Here is a 24,164-nt window from a genome sequence, read left to right as displayed (position 1 = left end):
AATGAGAAGAGCGAGAAGAGTTTCGGAGTTGAGTCGAAGAGAGTTTCAGATCAGAGTAGAGAAGAGATGTGACCCCTCCCCACCTCATCCATCAGTCGGTCGCTGTCTGTGAAGAGAGTTGAGACTTTGAAAAAAACTTACAAAATCTGAATGAGAATTTTAAAAACATTTGTACATAATTTTATGAGAATTAAGCTTTTGTAGATAGACTACAATCGTTGTCTTTCTTCCTGCCTGCCGCTTCGATATTCGCTTTCAGCATACCAGATTATGTAACAACCTCCGAGGAGCCTAGACGACCACGTGCCGAGATCCAGTTAAATAAGAGTCCTAGCCACCTCCTCAAACGAGGCGTTACAAGAAACTCGAAGTAATTGTAAGAAAAAATAGTCGCAGCTAAAATAGAATATACGGAAACCACCAGAAAACGCATTGAAGCACAGAAATTAATATCTCGTGCTTTCTGAATAATCTATAAAAGTGTAGTAAATAATGGGCAATTAACCATTTCCCCAGCTATCCAACAATCTTGAAGCTATTTGCACAGCAATCAAGACGGATAACCTGCTTGCCCATCTGTTTGCATCCAACTCTACTTTGGACCCATCAAACCACGCCATCCCAAATTTTCTTTTGCTGACAGAAGCCAGACCAGATGATCTAAAAATCACTCCTTGTCTAGTATATGATATCATAAAAAATAGACACCTCAAAAGTATGTAGACCTGATCATCCCGGCCGTACTATTTAAAAAATGCTTCACTGAAGTTGCTCCAATTCTCTCCAAAGTTTTTAAGAAATGCCTTAACAAATCTTGTTTTCATGACTGCTGGAAAACTGCTTCTGTGGTACTAGTTTACAAAAATTCTAGCAAAAGAACTGATCTATCAAATTATCGCTCCGTTATCCTCATCCATCTTTTCGACAAAATCTTTGAATCCTTAATTAGTCAAACATGTCCCCAACCTCACAGCTGATAAACTTCTATCTGACCAAACAGTATGAATTTAGGCAAATATCCTAACTGTAATTTCCTAACATATACACCATACACTGGATAATGCAGGGGTGAATAGGGCAGTATCCCTAGATATATCTAGACCTTTGACAGGGTATGGCACGATAGTCTTCTCATGGCAATCAAATTATATGGTATTACTGGATGAATACTTAACATAATTAAATCCTTCTTAAATAAGTGAAGAATCCAGGTTGTCCTCAATAGTCGTATCTCAAAACAAAATGATATAAATGCGGGTGTGTCTCAAGGGTCGATCCTTGGACCTTTATTATTCCTGATATTCATAAATGCTCTCTCTGATAAAATTGTGTCCGAGATGGGTATATTTGCTGACGACACAATACTTTATAACAGACACAGGAGGAAAATAGAATGAACTCATATCTTAGGCAATGGCGGAAACCCTAGAGGAAAACCTCTAGTCTGTAGTGGAATGGGAACAAAAATGATGGCATGATTCACTGCTGCCAAAACTAAGTTTCTTTCTTTTAATAATTAATCTTTAATAATTTTAATCTTTCTACCATGCTAAAAAGTTACTTACACCTGAGAGTATCCTGTACCTCTATAATACCACAATTCGCCCACGTATGGATTATTGTTGCCACATTTGGGCTGGAGTATGTGCTACTAATCTCTCACTCTTAGACAGGATTCAAAAGAGAGTTGCCAACCTAATAGGTTCCGCACTGTCAGTTAGGCTTCAATCTCTGTCCCACTCGCTGAAATGTCGCATTCCTCTGTCTGTTTTACAAATATTTTAACGGTAGGTTTGCCGACGAACTACAAACGCTTGCACCCTCTCGACATAAATATCCCGGATAAACTCGACAAGCAGCAAAATCGCACCCAACACAGAAGAGATCCTCAGATATTAGAAAATCTTTTACTCTAATAGTTCCTTCCCTTGGACTGCTAGGCTTTGGAATTCCCATTCCGGGTCCCTGTTTCCTGGACTTTACTGACATTCAGAAGTTCAAATGTAATGTAAACAAACATCTTGCTGATCAACACTCTTCATAGCATCGCTGCAAATGATGTCCCAGATGGTATCCTTCTATATCAAAATGGCATAGTGCCTTATTTGGGATGAAAATGCAATACAGACAATATATAATGTTATGGTTTTTGTTTTTGCCTTTCCCTCTGTAAAAGTCAATTACGTACAGTAATATCAAAAACGAAAGCAAAAGTTTTCCTCTACAAAAAAAAAAAAACCATCAAAACAAAAACAAAAAAAAAAACAACAACCAATATTTGAAGATATAAAGAACTTGAAACATAAAGACCTTTTCCCCAAATTACTAGATTCGACATTAAATAACCCGAAAAGGGTTGATATGCCATAAAACTAACCAACCTCTCTGTGGTTCCAGTTATTGCATAAGTTAGACCCACCCGCCTTCTTATCCTTCCTCGAAACCTACTTCTTTTTCCGTTTCCCTTCTTCTCAACACAATCTGAGACTTTTTTCTGTTTGTCATTTGCGTCCATTAAAGTAGACTCCCTTTGCGAATAACACAATAAGCGTCTGTCCGAGCTGTATACACGCCGTCCATTTAAATGAAATCCATTAATCTGCAAACATTACGAAAAAGGTTCTTTCGCATGAAACGAGATTAGATTTCATAGCTGGGCAAAACAAACAAACGGACGAAATAAAAAAGCTATATGATTGGTTGGTGGAACAAGGAGAAGGAAGAGAAGGGAGAGAAAGAGAAAAACGATGGTGCTAAAAGAGAAAGAAGAGAAATGGTGTAAAGAGAGAGAAGGGGCTTAAAGAAAGTGTGAGTAAGATAGAAAGAGGGGCTGTTTAAGATAGGAGAAATATAGGGCGAAGTGAGACAAAGAGAGAGAGAGAGAGAGAGAGTAGGAGAGAGAATAAGAGAAAGATGAAGAAAGGTTTGGGGGAAGTTGGAGTGCGGAAAAGTGAATCAGGTTAAGAAAAAGGGAAAAGGAGGGACATACATATAGAGAAAAAAGAAAGAGAAAAGAGAATTAGAGAAAGAGAGACAATGAGAGACAGAAAGAGACAGATTAATATATGTATAAAGAGAGAAAAAGAGGGAGTTAGAATGCATTGGGAGAATAAAGGCGTGGAAAATAAAGTGAGCTAAGTTAAGATATCGAGAAAAAATGAGGAGCATGCACATATGGAGAGAAAAAAAAGAAAAAGAACCAAAGAGAGATAGACAGAGAGAGGAAGAAATGAAGAGAGAGAGAGAGAGAGAGAGGGAGAGAGAGAGAGAGAGAGAAAGAACGTGGGAGAAACTACTTTCTGGTTGATAACACGACAAAGGAAACTTTCATTGTGCAACCCAACAAATACTGCATTGCTCAGTTTCAGTGCAGGTGTCTTTAAAATCTTAAGACCGGAGATAAAACAAAAATCGGTGGTTGTGTGGGCTCGGCTGGTTCCAGATTGGCTGAATTATGTCGCGGCGGTAACTATAATAGCATCAATCAACGAATAAGTATACAAAGCGAATAAAGAAGCGAATAATAAAACACAGACACAGAATGATTCATGTGTAAAAAAATAAAAAATAAGACGTTGATTCCTTACCTATTAGTTTTATCTGAACTCTGCAGGGTCATTTCAGTTCGTTACTCTTGCATTCAAAACCCTTCATTATCTTTAGACATTTAGAGAAATACGTACACAATTAAAGCTTCTATCTATATGTACACACACACACACACACACACACACACACACACACACACACACACACACATATATATATATATATATATATATATATATATATATATATATATATATATATATATATATATATACTAGCAGTTCAGCCCGGTTTTCCTCGGGCCCTATTACGCACCTATGTGTGAGTATCCTTTATGTAAAATTTCAAATGTTTAGACCAGAAATTGTCTGAGTAATTTGGTAGAGAGGTAATTTGCAGAGGTAATTTGTTTAAACTTGGACCCCAATTTTGACCCCTTAACGTTTATTGTTTTTGTATCAAATCAAAATAAAAAGTTTGAACCATGTCCAAGTTACCTACATCTAAAATTTCAAGTGTTTAGACCCAAAATTGGTCGAGGATTTGGTAGAATCTGCGAAGGTAAACTCTTTCAATATTGACCTTTTGGCAGCAACATTTTGCCCCCAAACTGATTAAAATACTTGCCGCATATCTGAATACCCGCTATGTAAAATTTTTAAATGTTTAGACCTAAAATTGGCTGAGTAGTTTGTTAGAGACTGCAAAGGTAAAATCTTTTGAACTTTGATCCCTTTACGGCTCAAATTTTCGACCCAGATCTATTAAAAAGCTTACCCTATCTCTGAATACACTTTATGTAAAATTTCAAATAGTTAGACAAGAAATTGGTTGAGTAATTTGGTAGAGACCGCAGAGATCAATTTTTGTTAACTTTGACTTCAATTTTGACCCGTAAACAATCATAGTTTTGGTCTCAAATCAAATTAAAAAAAAATTATCGATGTTCAAGTAAACTACGTTTAACCTTTCAAATGTTTAGACCCAAAATTGGCGGAGGAGTTTGGCAGAGTTTTCAAAGGTCAAATCGTTGAACTTTGACTCCTTGAAAGCCAAATGTCTGGCCGAAAACCGATTAAAAAGATTTTCCCAAACCTCAATACTCCTTATGTCAAATCTCAAGTATGTAGACCGAAAATTGAGAGTAGTTTGGTAAGGAAATGTACACATACAAACACACACACACACAAACACACACACAGACAATTTCACTTTATATATATATATATATATATATATATATATATATATATATATATATATATATTGAATAAAACGATTCATTATTGTGAGTTAAAAATCAGTTTACAAACAAAAAACAAACAAAAAAATCAACTCGATTGTACGATCGTTTCGGAAACGATGCTCATTTTATTGAAATTGGCAATAAGTATTGACAATAATTTGACAAACGTTTTGTCCTTTAAACATAATCTCCTCATCAGCAAAAATGGTGGTGGGGGGGGGGAGAAGAAGTTAAAGACACCAAAATAAAATTAGCATTTTAGTTGTGAGTAAGGCAGATATTCCTGGAAATATTTAAAAACAAAATAAAGAAGACTTTATAAATTATCTTCTAACAAATCTATATTTTATAAAAAACACAGAATACTACAATGAGGCCCTTAAAAACTGAGGATACAAAACATATAACAGTAATGCGTTATATAAAAGGTAATTGTCAATGTGTATGTGCGTTTGCATGTCTAGCTAAAAGGCAAATATTATTTTAAAAAATACTCTAAACGTTTGTATATTCTTCATTGGCGTTGCCCTGGATGAATAATATCTAAAATAATAAACATATATTCATTCTGAGTGGAATAAATAGACCAGATTTTTTAGAGGAAGGCAGTTTTTAAGCCATTTCCAATGTTATTTACTATATAAAAGAAAGGTGAATGGCTTAAATTTTTTTTTTATTATTTTCAATATATGATAACAAAAGAGATAAAATTTTAACTCGACCAAATTGACTTCATTAAAATAACAAACTGCACAAAAAGTCTCAAATCTGACACATAAATCGCTCTACTAATAAAAATATCATATAGTTTTTATAAAGTACTGACCTTCAAATTTGTACCAAATCTGATTTTTAGTTTACGAATTACAGTTAAGTAAAACTACCTTTGCAAATTTACAAAATAATGGAAAAATCTGAATTTAATTTTTTCTGATAAAATATACTGTTAAAGCAAAGCATTGACGACATATTATTCAAACTCTGCTCCGTTGAAAACCACGGTCAAGAGGTTGTATGTAGACCTCAAATACGGATATAAAGATATATGATCCATAACACTTACATCACACATATTTGACAGTTGTCTCGGAAAAATCTCATTTCGGTGGATAGTAAATTGAACATTCGTCAATGAGAACGTTTTGTTCAAAGTGGGTGCCGCATTTGCTCGTAGCCAATCAGAACATGTCGACGATTCAGGAACCTTTTTTCAAATATTTCAACGCAACAAAAAGAAGTTTTGCATCGATATATGACAATCAATTGCAACATGGTTTCATCACGTCACCCCCGAGTCAAATTGGAAGTCTAGTGAAAGCACATCATCAGATGAAAGTCCTCCTAAGTAACCCAAACCGCAAACATCAACACACAAGGCTGTGGCCTCAACATTTTGGAACAATCACTAGCGAATATTTTGTAGCATTATTCGGGAATTTGGTAGAAGAAATTATCATAAAAACAGTTAAAAATGAAAAAGAAAAAGAGCTTTTCTTTACTTAATCTTATCCTGGAATTCCATCGGTATCAAAGCCAACACAGTTTCAGCTATCGTTGAGATGTTAATTGGGGTATAGCTTTGGTCCGACGCAAGTCTAAGCGGCCCATCTTTGAGAAATGGTTAACGTATTGCTAATCGCATAAGGCGCCGCTATTGGGGAATGTCGTTGAGAGTGCCCAACTATTTTTAGCAGAACAAAGTTTCCATTTTTTATGTCAGATCATCCCGCCGTGGGAGAAAGATAAATAACCTTCATCCTAGAAGTCATAATTTTACCCCCCCCCATTAATAATCTTCGTCATTCAACTATCAATTCAATTTATTCATTTAATTAATTTTTATCCTCAAGTGGCTTTTAAACTTGATAAGCAGCGAATTATTTGTATGAAAATACATTAGTAAATAGTTATAGTTTTTTTCGGTGTCGGCAAACACGAATTCTCTTGACTTACTTGAGTGTGTTGGATACTTGGTATATCACATCCCGTTCGTCAGCATTGTTCGGTTCATTCGCTACGTGGTTATAACCCCACGTGCTTGCCAAACATAACGGATGTTGACTGATAGAAATGGACGGGAAGCGAACCCAGCCGCAACGTTCCTTCCGGGACAGCCATTTTGGTGTTGACCGCCTACTCGATGACAAACTTGAACTGAAAAAAAAAATTAACAAGAACAATTAATAGAACAACAAACAGCTTAAATAATTTTATGTCAAATGCTCGACTGAGCTCCAATCTACGGACCCTCGACGCCAAACTTTCATGAGGAACACTCGTCTATCTGAAAACACTATCAATAATTTCCTCTACTCTTTATCTGTACCTAAACCTAAACGTGGATTCCATGAACAAAGCTTCTTTCTTAGAACTGTACGCCTGTGGAACTGTCTTCCGTTTTCTGCTTTCCATCTGACTATAATATGGTTGTCTTCAAGTCCAACGTAAACAAGTTCTTGATAGGCCGTTCCACTTAAGTTAACAAATTTACCGAATTTCCATTACTAACGATTACTATATTGTCCAATTGACTACTGTACACTCTTTATCCTCGAGTGGCCTCTGAGCCTTGATAAGATGTGATAAAATAAATAAATGATTAAATCATCAAGGAGAAAACAAGATATTAAAGTGTAAGTCATGTAGCATATAAAATAGAAAAGAAAGAAAGAATCAAAGAAAAATCGTTTATTCGGTGAAACGAAAAATTCTTTTTACTTTCACCGCAAACGTGACACATTGCCACTGAAAAGCAAGAGGCTACTATGAGCTACTATAAGAGTACTCGAAGTAGAGAGTTGTCTAGTCATATGTTTTTGGTCCTCCGTCAAAAGGAGGGTGGATCTGTAAATTCATCTTTGTCCGTTCGTCCGTTCGTCCGTTCGTCTGTCCGCACTTTTCTCAATAAGAATATTTTGGAATTTTGCATAAACATTAAACATCATATGACTAAAAGGTAACAGAATGAATTTTCCGGCAAAACTCCGCCCCCCCCCCAGGGGTACCTTTCGGATTAAAATGGCTAAAATTGACATTTTTGTGCTTATTAAAAAAAAAAAATTGATGCCTTGGATTTTTATAAAACTTTCTGAAAAGTTGTAACTAACTGATTTCTATATGATTTTGTTTTTATATACTTCGCGATAATTCTTGGGTGTGCCCCATGGGCTCTTTTAGGGCTAATAAAAACACTCCATTTTTGGGACTATTTTAACATATTTGTCCAAAAATTTCTGTGTATGTCTATTTAGCAATTTTGCATGGCGCTGAACTCAAATTTAAATATGGTAAGGCCTTAAGGACTTTGGGGGCTATATGGGAGGGGGCAAGTCATTTCATTTTTAGCATGGCGCAGAACTCAAATTTACAAATGTTAAGGCCTAAAAACTGCACCATTTTCACTCCCCTGGGGGTTTTGGGGGCTCCCCTGGGGGCTTTGGAGGCTAAATGGGGAGGAGGCAAATCCTGACATTTTTTTATGCCTCGTTCACTGTGCACTCACGGGGGACCATGTATGCTTCACTTGTTTCACATTACATTTAAATTTCTTCATACTTGTATACCCAAGAAAATAAAAGCGAACGCGGAGATTATTTCTAAAAGCTAACAGTTCGAAGACAGAAGCTATTCAAGTAGAAATCTTACCAGCATCTGTCGACCTCTAAACTGAAGAGGTGGGATCTTGCTGACTGGCAGGACAGTCAGGGAAATTTATGCTGAGAAGGCATCAACACTAACCAGTACATTGGTGCACATTGAATTAAAATCCTTGTAAAAGTAAGCACATGAGCGCAACATTGTGGCTATGGGACAAATGTTAGAGCTTGGTATATAGTGAGCGATCTATTACTTTTCCTTTTTTACCCCGACTAAAAAAAAAAATAACTCGTTCGAATTAAAAGTGGTGGACTAATAGGCCATCAACGTGTTACTGTCTTCAGACGAGTATTGAGAATCTTTGATGTAGTGGACCTTATTGATTAGAAACCGACCCATATCCAACAACAAGATCACGTTTCACTTAATACCAAACACCGTTTGAATGGAAAAGTTTCAGTGACAATATTCCAAGCAAAGAAAGGCACTGTCCCCAATAGAGGTGTGTGTCATATATACAAAATGTACCCAGGTATAGTGAGACGCGCTATCCGTCTATATGTCTATCTTTCTTTCTCTATCACATGCGTACGAAAGTAACTCGTCTTCCAGGTATCTTCTGTAACTGTCATTCTTTTTAACTTCCTGGCGATTCTATGTACAAATAACCAAGAAACAAGATTCCCGATGAATGGTTCATAATTGGTGTGTATGAGTTTGGTTGTATAATTGATTATACATACACAATGAAAATATCAGAACTACTGGTGGTACGAGGTCAGATTGTCTGAAGATATCGGCTTCCTGACATAAAATGCACTAAACATTGATATTATTGTTTTTTTCCTTCCTATTTGCAAAATTTAACGATGTCCTGCAAAACCAGAAAAAAAATCACAATTTTTTTCTCCATAACCAAACCATACACCATGAATAAATAATTGAATATCTAAATAACTTGAAGCGTAAACACATTTACTAATATTACTGAATTTGTAATTAAATAATTCAAAGTGTTGATATGCCGGTAAACGTAACAACCAAACCAAACCAAATCAAACCAAACACCATGAATAAATATTTGAACCTATCAAGAACTTGAAGCATAAAACATTTGTTTCCAAATTCGACATTAAATAACACGAAAAGGGTTGATATGCCGTAAAACAAAACCAGCAAATCATACTAAATATAAAAAACCTATCTTCTATTTTGTTTAACAACTACTATATAACCTAAGACTATAAAAACTATCATATAAACTAAGACTATAAAAACTATCATATAAACTAAGACTATAACAACTATCATATAACCTAAGACTATAACAACTATCATATAACACTAAAACACAATTTTCACAAGTAATAATTCTGATGTCGTTTATGAACATCTCTCTGGAAAGGAATGGGATTCATTTCCAGAGGATTTCCCTTAATCTCGGCTTCAAACCAGGAGCTTCAAAGATCAAGAGTTTTCCTAAGGATGTTGATGGTACCTATAATTTCAGAGGTTTGAAGGCCGCCTAAAACATCGGGGATTTGTAGTTTTTTCAATTGTCCTTCCAGACGACTTGATACTACTCCTTGTGTACCAACTACGACCGGGATTATTTGTGTTTTAACCCGTGTATACGCCTTATCTCCAAGGCCAATGGAGCATAATTGCTCCACTTCTCATTCTCCTTCTCTCTGACATTCCTGTCCCAGGGTACTGAGAAGTCTACAATCTGCCAGTTTTTTGAGACCTTGTCAATGACGACCAAATCCGGAGGATTATGTTGCAATTGCTTAGTCGTTATGACACTTTTGTCCCACCATACCTCTACCTTGCAATCCTCACTTGTTCTCACTTCATGAGGCACCTCCTCAAACCATTTTCCAACACACTTCACCCCAACCCTCTAACACACCTCCCAATATATCCGGAGTCCCATGTGATCGTGTCTTTTGCTGTACTCTCTCTGGGCCAGTCCACTACACCCCACCCTGCTGCAAGGTGCGCAATTGACTCTGAATCCGGCAATCTGATGCAACTTCCTCTCCTAAAACCACTTTTTTGAACAATCGTGTTCCTAATGCCTGCTCTTGTGCTGCACAACAAAAGCTTTAGTACTCTTAGCCAGATATCCAGCTCTAAGCCATTGCCATGATCTTTCATCAGCCACTTCTGCTATATCTTGGAAGAACCTTCCATGCATTTTCTTCCTAGCCAGTTCCTCTGCCCTTTCTCTATCCATACGTTTCACATAATCAGCGTTGGTCTCACATACCTCCACTTCATTGGCCACAACCTTAAGCATCCCCTCCTCAACATGCTCCTTCAACGACATCTCGGTTCTAACACAATCTTTTACACTTTTCAATCCTCTCCCACCATCTTTCCTTTTTTGATACAGCCTTGCTACGTTACTTCGAATGTGAAATATAACAAACGTTGCTAAAACCTTTCTTGTTTTGATATCCATGGCATGCAAATCCTTGTCAGACCATTCTGAAATTCCCGCACTGTATCTCAAAACACAGACTGCCCATCCATTTACTGCTTTCATTAGGTTTCCTCCATACAGTTTCGACTTTGCAATTAGTTTCACTCTTCTAAGATACTCCTTCCTGACATTTTCCTTGTTTATGATGCCTAAAATCTCCAGCACTCCCAAATACTTATATCATGTATCTTTTATTTTTTTCATGATTTCTCCATTTGGCAGCACTATTCCATTCAAATGAACCTTTACTCCTCTTTTCATCACATCAACGCACATTTACTAATCCCAAACTCCATCCCAATGTCTTCTGAGTATGTCCCCACAAGTTCTACCAGTCTCTACATTTCCTTTTCATTTCTACCGAATATTTTCAAATCATCCATAAACAGTAGATGGTTGAGGCGTCTGTCACCAGATCCAAAGTTATACCCTAGTTTTTCTCTCTTCAAGAGGATGCTCAGTGGCATCATTATCATTATAAAAAGAAGTGGCGATAACGAATCTCCTTGAAATATCCCACGTTTAATGCCAACCTGACCCATTTCCTCTCTGTTTGTTGTCAGCACCGTTTTCCATTGAGCCATACTTGTCTCTAAAAGCCATACTACATTCTCAGCAACCTTCATCATCACTAGTGTTTCATGTATCCATGAATGAGGAACCATGTCATAAGCCTTTCTGTAATCAGTCCATGCTGCACTCAGATTCCTCTTCTTCCCCTTTGCCTCCTGCATTATTGCTTTATCAATTAGTAGTTGCTCTTTAGTACCTCTCGAGCCTTTCCAGCACCCCTTTTATTCGTCAGGAAAAACACCATTACTCTCTAGATGTTCATAAACTTTCTCCGCAAATATTCCAGTCAACAGTTTCCACGTCAATGGCAGACATGTAATTGGTCTATAATTATTGGCATCTGTTCCTTTTACAGGATCTTTCCTAATCAGTGTTGTTCTTCCCTTCACAAGCCAATGAGGGACATCTCCCAACTCTACAACCCTTTGCAGAGCAGCAGCTATAGGTGGATAAAGGCATATAAACTGTTTAAACCAGAAGCCCATCACTCTATCTGAACCAGGTGCCTTCTAGTTTGTCATCCTAATAATAATAATAATAATAATAATAATATTAAGAAGAAGAAGAAGAAGAAGAAGGAGGAGAAGAAGAATGTATTGACAAGATCAAATTAGTCCAAACTATTTTAGCTTCATTATATTAAGAAAGTTTGAAAGTTAAAAAAATACTTACATGGTGTCTGTGTTTCTTTCAAGGTGAAGTAGAAATCGTGGAACCCAGTAGGCTCGGAGTCTGCGTAGAACGTCATACTGTGCACGGATGAAAATGGTATGGTGGAGGCTGACATTGTTTGAGGCCCGTTGTATCTGTTCACGGGCTTCCTTCGTCAAACTCATCCGATATTTACTTTGGATGTCTCTACAAATCAAAAACAAAAAGTGGAAAAGGTGAGGAATATTTACGAGTAACTTTATTAAGAAAATGATCATTACTAAGCATTATGGATCATTCGTGTAAAACAGATTTGCCTTCGCTGTTCGATAGTGACAAGTGTACGTGACAAGCTGACAACAATAATCGCCATTCCCTATATAGAGATCAAGCGTAAGTGTGCCGCAGCGACTGCCGTCACGTAAAAGCTTTGCCACCATCACAGGCCTCGGACGAACGGCACCAGCGTCCTTCTGCTTGCATTGGTGAAATGAGTTTGTCGAAGATGACAACAACAAGGCTCATCCGACGCCGGAAAAGATCACCCGGAAAGCCCTGAATTCCTCCGGAAACAGTCGGTAACACTCAGCCGGTCCTAAGCGACGGTTGCCAATACAAATGGGGCTATGTACAGAACGCTCAGTATCTGAACGTGCAGATCAGTGCACATATCACAACGGGCTGTCTTTTGAGCGAAGAGTACTTCGATGCGGGCCAGAGGGATAGCTTGTATACTGCCTGACGATGTATCTCGAGAAAACGAGTCAAACAGGTTGGTGACATTTGGTCTAAAAGTAATGAACATGCAAAAAGCCTGATTTCCACGCGTCTTTGAAATTAGAATTTATCTAAGTCGTTTAAGTGTTTTTTATCGCTCAATTATTCAAACGAGAATAAAAAAAATAAGGAAAATCCGGGTAAACCTTGTGTCGCTTCTAACACAAAACAAGAAATTATTTCTTCATTCTTTCATCAACCCCGCTCAAAATTCAATAATATAAACTAAAAGAAGTATGCGGTAATTAATCAATTTATTTACCTGAAAAGTTGATTTCTATTTCGGCTTAAATTCTGATCTTCATGATCTTCTGTGAAATCTCTAAATAGCTCACAATGCAACCAAAATTTAACAAGATGGCAACCGAATGTATTAGCCAAAAAGTTTTTAAATCGTTGCATCCCGTGATACTGAAAAAACAAACAAATAAAATGATATGACACTCCATTTTATCATTGTTGGTCTCAAAATGTTAAAAAAAAATATTAATCAGACAAAGGAAAGCCTCACAAAATTGCAGACTTTCTTTTTCTTTTCATCCCTAAGAAGGAGATTCTACTCTCGAAAATGAGAGATATTAACACCTACCATTTTGTACGGCACATTATGTTCGTAAATGAATTTAATATTAAAAAAATGAAAATTCATTCTGTTATTATTCTTTTATATACTAACTCGTGCCCAAGGTGCTTGCCACAAACTGCATTGATATATCTCTTCAAACTCAACTTTTTTTTACACTACGCACAATGCTTCAACGAAACTAGACCATCCTCATATATATATATATATATATATATATATATATATATATATATATATATATAAAACAATAGAATAGATATTACATTATTGCACAAGGAGGTATGAGTTAACAGCAGTAGGACAGATACTACAATATACCCTTGAATTGACCATTGAAATACAATACAATTATAAAAAAGTAGTATAGTAAACGGAATTGAGCATTAATAGAAATAGTTAAGTTCTCTTTCAGACAGAAGGATATCAAATTTCTATTACGCTTGTTCAGCTGCTGCTAAGATGGCATGTGAATTAACAATGTTCAAACATTGTCCAAACGCCTAAGCTCCATTTGTTTACACAAAGAGCATCGCTAGTGGCAGTTTGTTTATTACTTCCAGTATGCTCAACCCAAGCCAAGGAGCAGTTCATAGTCATGCGTAATAATAATAATAATAATAATAATGATAATATATATATATATATATATATATATATATATATGAAGAGAGAGATTAGCGAATATCTTTACGGAGGCTTCCTTTCTAGGGCAATTGCTCTTGACATATCAAAGGTCCTTGATAGTGCTTGGCATAAAGGTCTACTCTACAAGATCTCCAGCTACGGTATAGCTGGAAATGTATTCTCAATTAATAAATTATTTCTCTTTGATAAGTTAATAATAAAAGTAGCGGTTGATTGGCAGAAATAAGAAGCTCACACTATTAATGCTGGGCGCTCATCGCGAATATATCCTGGTCCCAACTCTCTTCCTGATCTACATCAATGATCCCCAAAATCACAGCCTAAAATCATTCGTAGACATTTACGCTGAGGATACTACTTCAAAGATCATAAATGGCCAAGAGCTCTCTCATTCACTCTCCTCTGATCTTGAGCACTAGGTAAAGGGGTGCAATAGGTAAAAAGGTGGCTGGTTAATATTAATGCATCTAAAACCAAGCTTTTATCTTTCCATCCTCAATGCTCTGAACCCCGTCTGGCATCAATTTAAATGAGTGGCTATTGTCTCACGGACGCTGCATTTTTTGACAAGCTTCTTTACATCTGATTTTAAATGGAACACGTACATTAAATTCGTAGCCAAGGTCGCTGGAAAACTGGTTGGATCATTCTATAGCTCCAGTAAACATCTCACTACCGATGCATTTCCCTACCTGTATAAGAGCCAAGTACGTTTTGGGATCGAGTACTGTTGCCACATTTGGGCATGAGCTGCTAGAACCACCTTGTCCTGCTTTAACAGAGTTCAAAATAGACTTTGTAACTCAGTGGGACATTCTCTTTCCTCTTTCCTACAACTTCTTTCCCATACAAGAAACGTTGAAAGCCTGTCTCTGCTCTATCGCTATGTTCATAGGAAATGCTCGTCTGAGGTCCAACCTATAATATCCCTGATCAAACTTTCACAAAATACACCCGTCTAACTGAAACCACTATCAATAATCCCCTCCCACTTTTTATCTGTGTCTAAGCCTAAACGTAGATTCCATGAACAAAACTTCTTTCTTAGAACTACACGCCTGTGGAATTCTGCTCCGTTTTCTTGCTTTTCAACTAACTACAATATGGTTATCGTAAAGTCCAACGTAAACAAGTTCTTGATGAGCTATCCCCTCAAGTACTCCTATTTACCAAATTTCCACTACTAACGATTACTACGACATGTTCTCTTTGGACACTGTGTGCTCATTAACCCTTATCCTCGAGTGGTTTCCGAGCCTTGATAAGTGGTGACTCCTTTGTAAAAAAAAAACAATAATTCTCTGACAGGTTTTGTATCTCTGTGGTTATTTACATAAAAAAAGTGAACCCATTTGTCCACTTTATTTACATAATGTATGTGTGCACACCGTAAACACCTCTGTCAATTAGACAGGTGTACTGAATCCAAAGAGTCACATCTGGGCTGGTGCATCTATCACCTTAGACAGGCTCAACAAAAGAGTCTCTAACCTAATAGAGCTCCAAGCCCTGTTTCACCGCCGCAATATTGACAAGTATTTTAACGGACTGTGCTCTGACAAACTCGTACCTGTGTCCCCTCGACCTAAATAATTCCTATTAGTTCGACAAGCAGGAAAATCATCCTTCACTGTAGAGGTAACTAGAACCCAGATGCTGAACAGCATTCTACTTTAATAGTTTATTGCCATCGTACTGCTATACTTTAGAATATCCACCTGGTCTCCCGCATCCCTGACTGTACTGAGATGCAGAAATTTAAATGTAATGTGAATAGAGATCTCACTGCTCAACTCCTTACATAATGTCGCTGTAGATATTGTCCTAAACAGGAGCAACTTACATAGAAGTTGCAATATGCCTTATTTGGAATGAATATGAATAATAAATTAAAAATGATTTTTTGTCGCTGTTGGCGTTGTTGGCGGTGATGTCTTTTTCACGGCATACCAGCCATTTTGGCGTCATTCTAAATGTTTTTGTATACGATTGATTTGTTGATCATTTTTTCTTGAAAAATGTTTTTTTTTTTTAGATACAACACCTGTTCTTCCCAAACAGTCACCCTTTTAATACTGTCCAGGTTCAACGTCGCTGCTCTTTGGCGATCTTACAGGATCCGGTAATTCTGTTTTTAATATATAATTTATTTGCAATAAAATGTACTTTTTTTTCGTAGAATTCTAAAAAAACAAAAAAACAAAACAACAACTGCCATTTTCATACGATTATGAATTGTTCATCACTCTTACGAATAAAGGGAACTAGTTTTTAAAACTTACTGATCCGAGTACCTGTTCCTTGACCTGCTGTAATGTCATCTGTAATCGACCTTCTAGGTTATGTAGGTCCATGTTGGCATCACTGTTGCCTCCATCTGGGAATTGGAGATAAGGACAGAGGTCACCGGTTTCCACCATATCCGGAACCCCAAAGAGAAGATCGAATCGACTGAACCACGCTATCCGCAAAAAATCACGGTAATTCACAGGAGCCGACAATGCTCTTAAAGAAAAGAAATAAGAAAGATAATTTTTTTAAAAAGTGTAGTTATTTGCATCGGAAAAATTCTTTTAGCGATCATTATATATATTTCATCTCTTAGGATTTCAATGTTTTATTATCAATCAATTTAGTTCCTGCTTTCTTTGTTTCAGCTCGTTTGACTCGTTGGTCTAGTGGTCTCCAGTAATTCGCTGTTTTGATATACTTCTTATTCCAGTAGCTTCTCTCCAAAAACTGCAAAGTTGTGGAACTTTCTTTGCGTTTCAGAATTTATTTTCTACATAGTCACCACCATCCTTCATGCACTTTTACCAGCGATGAACGATACCTCATCATATCTGGAGCGCGTATTGTCATACAAGAGTCGTTTCAACAGAAAACCCTTTTTTTTTCAATCGAAGTTGCAAAGCTAAAAAGAAGGGAGTGGTACCATTAAAGCGGGCAAAGTTTTTTGCCTGAGAATTAATTTAAGCCATATTGGAATTCATTATTATTTTATTAGCCATCTATTGCAGCACTTCGAAAACATTGAGGAATATTGATGATCAAGATCGTTGTGCTTTTCTCATTCCGACTTGGTTCATTTTACGCTAGTCAAAATCGAGCTGTTTTTAATATCACTGCAACAGTCTCACTTCATTTAAATGGTATTGGAAGTTTTAAAAGCTCGATAAATTTGTTATTCGAGTTCACTTGGCACCAACAGCTTGGATGGTGGTGCGTGTGCCCGGTGTTTCGTCGCTTGTCACGAAAAATGATAACCCTAAACGATCAGGAAAATGGCTTGATAGTGATTAATTTTGCATATGTCCCGAAAGCCAAACTTGTTTCAGCAAAAGAAAATGGCGGCTGTCTTATAATCTACATTATGTGATATCAACCACACTATTTTTCAAAAAAAAAAAAAAAAAATCAAAGCATTATTGTTGAGATTTACTGCAGTAAACTCGCTGAGATTCTCAGCTGCTTGCCAGAAAGAAAACGCATTGATGAACAGACGTGGTCCAAATCTGCACCGCGATGATCCCTGGCCCCCTTTCAAAAACTCACATATTTGGGATGCAAGATCACATCATAGCCTCTATATTCTTCAAATCTTTTGCCTAGAAATGAACGGCTCTATTTTTTTAGAAATCTTTTTTAAAATAAATAGTACTATGGTATGTATTCTTCTAAATTGTTTGATTAAGTCCCTGCTTTCTTTGTTCCAACTCATTTGACTCGTTGGTCTAGTGGTCTACAGTAATTCGCTGTTTTGATATGACTTCTTATTCCAGTAGCTTCTCTCCAAAAACTGCAAAGAATTTATTTTCTACATGGTCACCACCATTCTTAATACACTTTTACCAACGATGAACGATACCCCATTTTGTCTGCCTGGAGCGCATATTGCCATACGAGAGTCGTTTCAACAGTAAAAACTCCTACTTTTTCAATCAAAACATTGAGCAGTTAAGAAGATGGGAGTGGTACCATTAAAAGGAGCAATCTTTTGTGCTGAGAATTTATTTTCAACATAGACACCATTATTCTCAATGCATTTTGCTAAGAATTTAATAACACAACTCTACTTCTGTCGCACGTCTCTGACAGGGGTTGCTTCCTTGGAGTCTCACACCGTCAATATCAGCAACAGAGAGATACAACTTTCAGGTCATAATAACAGTTCAGTCATCATAACAATGCCATTTGCAACCCATTCTATTCGATTCTGGAGGAATAAAAATAGGAGGCGTTAGTTTAAAAACACCCCTCATACGCATTTTAATAGTGAAAAAATTACAGATACACCACCTTAGTCACTGAAAACATCGTTACCACTTTTAGTACTGACTGATAAGGACAGAGCATCGCACGTGCGTTGTGATAAAAAGAGATTGTATATGTGGCAATTTATTATGAGAAAATATTGACTATTAAATGTTGGAAGATAGTGGCTATTTATTGTTGGAAGATAGAGACTAATGATTGTTGGAAGATAGTGGCTATTTATTGTTGGAAGATAGTGACTAATAATTGTTGGAAAATAGTGGCTATTTATTGTTGGAAGATAGAGACTAATAATTGTTGGAAGATAGTGGCTATTTATTGTTGGAAGATAGAGACTAATGATTGTTGGAAGATAGTGGCTATTTATTGTTCGAAGATAGAGACTAATAATTGTTGGAAAATAGTGGCTATTTATTGTTGGAAGATAGTGACTAATAATAGTTGGAAGATAGTGGCTATTTATTGTTGGAAGATAGAGACTAATGATTGTTGGAAGATAGTGGCTATTTATTGTTGGAAGATAGAGACTAATAATTGTTGGAAAATAGTGGCTATTTATTGTTGGAAGATAGAGACTAATAATTGTTGGAAGATAGTGGCTATTTATTGTTGGAAGATAGAGACTAATAATTGTTGGAAGATAGTGGCTATTTATTGTTCGAAGATAGAGACTAATAATAGTTGGAAGATAGTGGCTATTTATTGTTGGAAGATAGTGACTAATAATAGTTGGAAGATAGTGGCTATTTATTGTTGGAAGATAGAGACAAATAATTGTTGGAAGATAGTGGCTATTTATTGTTGGAAGATAATGACTAATAATAGTTGGAAGATAGTGGCTATTTATTGTTGGAAGATAGAAACTAATAATTGTTGGAAGATAGTGGCTATTTATTGTTGGAAGATAGAGACTAATAATTGTTGGAAGATAGTGGCTATTTATTGTTGGAAGATAGTGACTAATAATTGTTGGAAAATAGTGGCTATTTATTGTTGGAAGATAGAGACTAATAATTGTTGGAAAATAGTGGCTATTTATTGTTGGAAGATAGTGACTAATGATTGTTGGAAGATAGTGGCTATTTATTGTTGGAAGATAGTGACTAATAATTGTTGGAAAATAGTGGCTATTTATTGTTGGAAGATAGTGACTAATAATTGTTGGAAGATAGTGGCTATTTATTGTTGGAAGATAGTGACTAATAATTGTTGGAAGATAGTGGCTATTTATTGTTGGAAGATAGAGACTAATAATTGTTGGAAGATAGTGGCTATTTATTGTTGGAAGATAGTGACTAATAATTGTTGGAAAATAGTGGCTATTTATTGTTGGAAGATACTGACTAATAATTGTTGGAAAATAGTGGCTATTTATTGTTGGAAGATATTTACTAATAATTGTTGGAAAATAGTGGCTATTTATTGTTGGAAGATAGAGACTAATAATTGTTGGAAAATAGTGGCTATTTATTGTTGGAAGATAGAGACTAATAATTGTTGGAAAATAGTGGCTATTTATTGTTGGAAGATAGTGACTGATAATTGTTGGAAGATAGTTGCTATTTATTGTTGGCAGATAGTGACTAATAATTGTTGGCAGATAGTGACTAATAATTGTTGGAAGATAGTGACTATTTATTGTTGGACGATAGTGACTAATAATTGTTGGAAGATAGTGGCTATTTAGTGGTGGATGGTTATTTATTGTTGGAAGATAGTGACTATTTAATGTTGGAAGGCAGTGATTAATTATCGTTGAAAGATAGTGACAAATTATTGTTGGATTATAGTTGCTATTTAGTGATAGAAGATAGTGGCTATTTATTATTTGAAGGTAGTGATTATTTAATGTTGGAAGACAGTGGCTAATTATTGTCTGAAGATACTGGCTAATTATAGGTGGAAAATGATGACTATTTATCGTTGAAAGATATAATCTATTAATTTTTAGAAGATAGTGGTATTTATTGTTGGAAGATAGTGACTTGATTTTGAAGACAGTGGCTAATTATTGGGTAAAGATAATTGCTATTTGTTTTTGAAGATAGTGATTATTTAATGTTGGAAGACGTTGGATAATTATGGTTGAGAGATAGTGATTAATTATTGTTAGAAAATAGTGATTATTTATTGTTGGATGATAGTATCTATTAAGTGTTTAAAATAGTGGTTATTTATTGTTGGAAGATAATATCTATTTAGTTTTAGCAGATAGTGGCTATTTGATGTTGTAAGACAGTGGCCATTTTTGTTGGAAGATAGTAGCTATTAAATGTTGGAAGACAGGGCCTAATTATTGTTGTAAGATAGTGACTAATTATTGTTGGAAGATAGTCGCAACTTATCGTTGGAATATAATGGCTATTTATTGTTGGAAAATAGTAGATAATAATTGATGGAAGATAGTGCCTATTTATTTTTAGAAGATAGTAGATATTGATTGTAGAAAGATAGTAGCTATTTAATGCTGGAAGATACTGGCTATTTATTGTCAGAAGATAGTGGCTATTTATTGTTAGAAGATAGTGAATAATTACCGTTGGAAGACAGTGGCTATTTATTGTTGGAAGATAGGGACTAATTATTGTTGGAAGATAGTGACTAATTATTGTTGGAAGATAGTAGCAACTTATCGTTGGAATATAATGGCTATTTATTGCTGGAAAATAGTAGTTAATAATTGATGGAAGATAGTGGCTATTTATTGTTAGAAGATAGTAGATATTTATTCTAGGAACATAGTAGCTATTTAATGTTGGAAGATAGTGGCTATTTATTGTTAAACGATATTGGCTATTTAATGTAAGAAGAGAGTGATTATTAAATGTTTAAAGACAGTCGTTATTATTGTTAGTAGATAGTGACTAAATTCTGTTGTAAGACAGTAGCTAATTATTTTTGGGAGATATTGGCTATTAAATATGGGAAGACAGTGGCTTATTATTGTTGGAAAATAGTAAGTAATTATTGTTAATAGATATTAAATAATTTTTGTTGGAAGATAGTGGCTATTTATTGTAGAAAGATAGTGGATATTTAATGTTGGTAGTTTGTGGCTAATTATTGTTGGATGATAGTGACTAGATTGTGTTGGAAAATAGTGGGCATTTAATGTTGGAAGATAGGAGCTTATTATCGTAGGAATATAGTGGCTATTTATTATTAGAAGATAATGTCTATTTATTGTTGGAAGATAGTGGGTATTTATTGTTGGAAAACAGTGGCTATTTATTGATGGAAGATAGTAGCTAATTATTGTTGAAAAGTAGCGATTAAATATTGTTGAAAGCTAGTGGTTATTTATTGTTGGAAGATAGTAGCTATTTACTGTTGGAGGATAGTGGCTATGTACTGATGAAAGATAGTCGTTATTTATAGTTGGCAGATATTGGCTATTTAATATTGGAAGACAGTGACTAATTTTTCTTGGAAATAGTGGCGATTTAATGTTGGAAGACAGTTTCTTATTATTGTTGGAAGATAGTGGTTATTATATGTTTGAAGATAGTGGATACTTATTGTTGGAAGATAGCGACTATTTTTGTGGAAGAGATTGGTTATTTATAAGTTGAAAGATAGTTGATATTTATTATCGGAAGATAGTGGCTATTAAATGTTGGAACTTATTTAATGGTAGAAGATTTTGGCTATTTATTATTGGAACATAGTAGCTATTTAATGTTGAAAGATGGTGGCTTTATATAGTTTGAAGATAGTGGCTATTTAATGTTGGAGACAGTGGCTTATTATTGTTGGAAGATAGTGGCTATTTATTGTTGGAAGGGAGTAGGTATTTGTTGTTGAAAGATAGTGGTGATTTATTGTTGGTATATAGTGGCTATTAAATGTTGGAAGACAGTGGATAATTATTGTTGGAAGATAGTGGCTATTTAATGTTGGAAACTCGTGGCTTATTTTTGTTGAAAGATAGTAACTAATTATAGTTGAAAGTTTGTCGCTATTTATTGTTGGAAGATAGTGGTTATTTATCATCGGAAGATAGTGGCTATTTATTGTTGGAAGAGAGTGGCTATTTATTATCGGAAGATAGTGGCTATTTATTGTTGGAAGATTCTTGCTCTTTTATGTTGGAAGACAGTGGCTTATTATTAATGAAATATAGTGGCTATTTATTCTTGAAAAATAGTGGCAATTTGTTGTTGGAAGACAGTGATTATATATTGTTGGAAGATAGTGGCTATTTTCGGACGGAAGACAGTAGCTTTTTATAGTTGAAAGACATTGGCTATGTATTGTTGAAAGATAGTGGCTATTAAATGTTGGACGATAGTGGCATTTTTTTGGAAGATATTGGCTATTTATTGTTAGAAGATAGTGGCTATTTACTGTTGGACGTGAGTGACTATTTGATGTTGAAAGGAATAGCTGGTTATTGTGTAAAGATAGCGATTAATTATTGTTAAGATAGTGGCTAATTATTGTTGAAAAATAGTGACACTTTGATGTTGGAAGACAGTTGCTAATTATTGTTGGAATATAGTGATTAATTATATTTGAAAGTTTGTGGCTACTAAATGATTGAAGTTAGTGGCTATTTATTGTTGGAAGATAGTGGCTATTTATTGTTGGAAGATAGTGGCTATTTATTGTTGGAAGATAGAGGCATTTTTATCGGTGGAAGATAGTGACTAATTATTGTTGGAAGATAGTGGCTACTTAATATTGGAAGATAGATACCGATTATTATAAGAAGATAATTGCTATTTATTGTTCGAAGATAAGCAAATTTATTGTTGGAGTATAGTGGCTATTGTTGGAAAACAGTGGCTATTTATTGTTGGAAGATAGTGGTCAATTTTTGTTTTAAGTTAGTGACAAAATATTGTTGGAAGATAGTGGCTATTTATTGTTGGAAGATAGTGGCTATTCAATGTTGGAGGATAGTAACTACTTATTGTTGGAATATAGTGGCTAATTATAATGTGCAGATAGTGGTTATTTATTCTTGGCAGATATTGGCATTTTACTGCTGGAGTTAGTGGGTATTTAATGTTGGAAGATAGTGGCTATTTAATAATGGAAGACTGTGGCTTATTATTGATGGAATATAGTGGCTATTAATTATTGGAAGATAGTGGTTATTTTTTGGTTTAAGATATTGGTTATTTATTGTGTGAAAATAGTGGCTATTTATTATTGGAAGATTGTGGCTATTTTATTTTCGAAGACAGTGGCTAATTATTATTGGAATATAGTTGCTTTGTATTATTGGAGGAGTGTTGCTATTTATTGTTGGGAGATAGTTGTTATTTAATGTTGGAAGCTAGTGGCTATTTAATTGTGGAAGATACTGATTATTTATTATTTTGGCTATTTATTATTGGAAGATATTGGCATATATTGTTTAGAAGATAGTGGCAATTTATTATTGGAATTATTTTATCTTGGTAGAAGGGGGCTATTTATTATTGGAATATACTTGCAATTTATTGTTGGAAGACAGTATCTAATTATTGGAAGATAATTACTATTTAATGTTGGAAGACAGTGGCTAATTATTGTTGGAAGATAGTGGCTACTTATTGTTGGAAGATATTGAATATCTTATTGTTGGAAGATAGTGGCTATTAAATGTTGGATGATAGTGACTAATTATTTGGGAAGATATTGGTTATTTATTGTTAGAAGACAGTGACCATTTGAGAGTGACTATTTGATGTTGAAAAGAGTGGCTATTTATTATTGGAAGTTAGTGGCTATTTATTGCTGCAATGCATTTGCTATATAATGTTCGAAGACAGTCGCTAATTATTGTA

At 35.3% G+C, this 24,164-nt stretch overlaps 1 protein-coding gene across 3 annotated transcripts in view; it reads right to left on the bottom strand.

The window, feature by feature from the left end:
* The window catches only part of LOC145255686 (uncharacterized), a 268,787-nt gene that overhangs the window by 110,343 nt on the left and 134,280 nt on the right, over nt 1–24,164 (bottom strand). For all 3 annotated transcript variants that reach the window (XM_080114252.1, XM_080114254.1, XM_080114253.1), the window contains exons 8-11: nt 16,395–16,617; nt 13,144–13,292; nt 12,126–12,311; nt 6,749–6,949 (exon numbers count right to left, since the gene is read on the bottom strand). In XM_080114252.1, coding sequence (XP_079970378.1) covers nt 6,749–6,949; nt 12,126–12,311; nt 13,144–13,292; nt 16,395–16,617 — 759 coding nt within the window. The remainder of the gene's footprint in view (nt 1–6,748; nt 6,950–12,125; nt 12,312–13,143; nt 13,293–16,394; nt 16,618–24,164) is intronic.

This window comes from Euprymna scolopes, chromosome 31 (assembly GCF_053919585.1).
Source record: "Euprymna scolopes isolate OS-2025 chromosome 31, ASM5391958v1, whole genome shotgun sequence".
NCBI classification, from domain to species: domain Eukaryota; kingdom Metazoa; phylum Mollusca; class Cephalopoda; order Sepiida; family Sepiolidae; genus Euprymna; species Euprymna scolopes.
The sequence above is the reverse complement of the archived record's forward strand: the minus strand, read 5'-3'. Positions and strand labels throughout refer to the sequence as shown.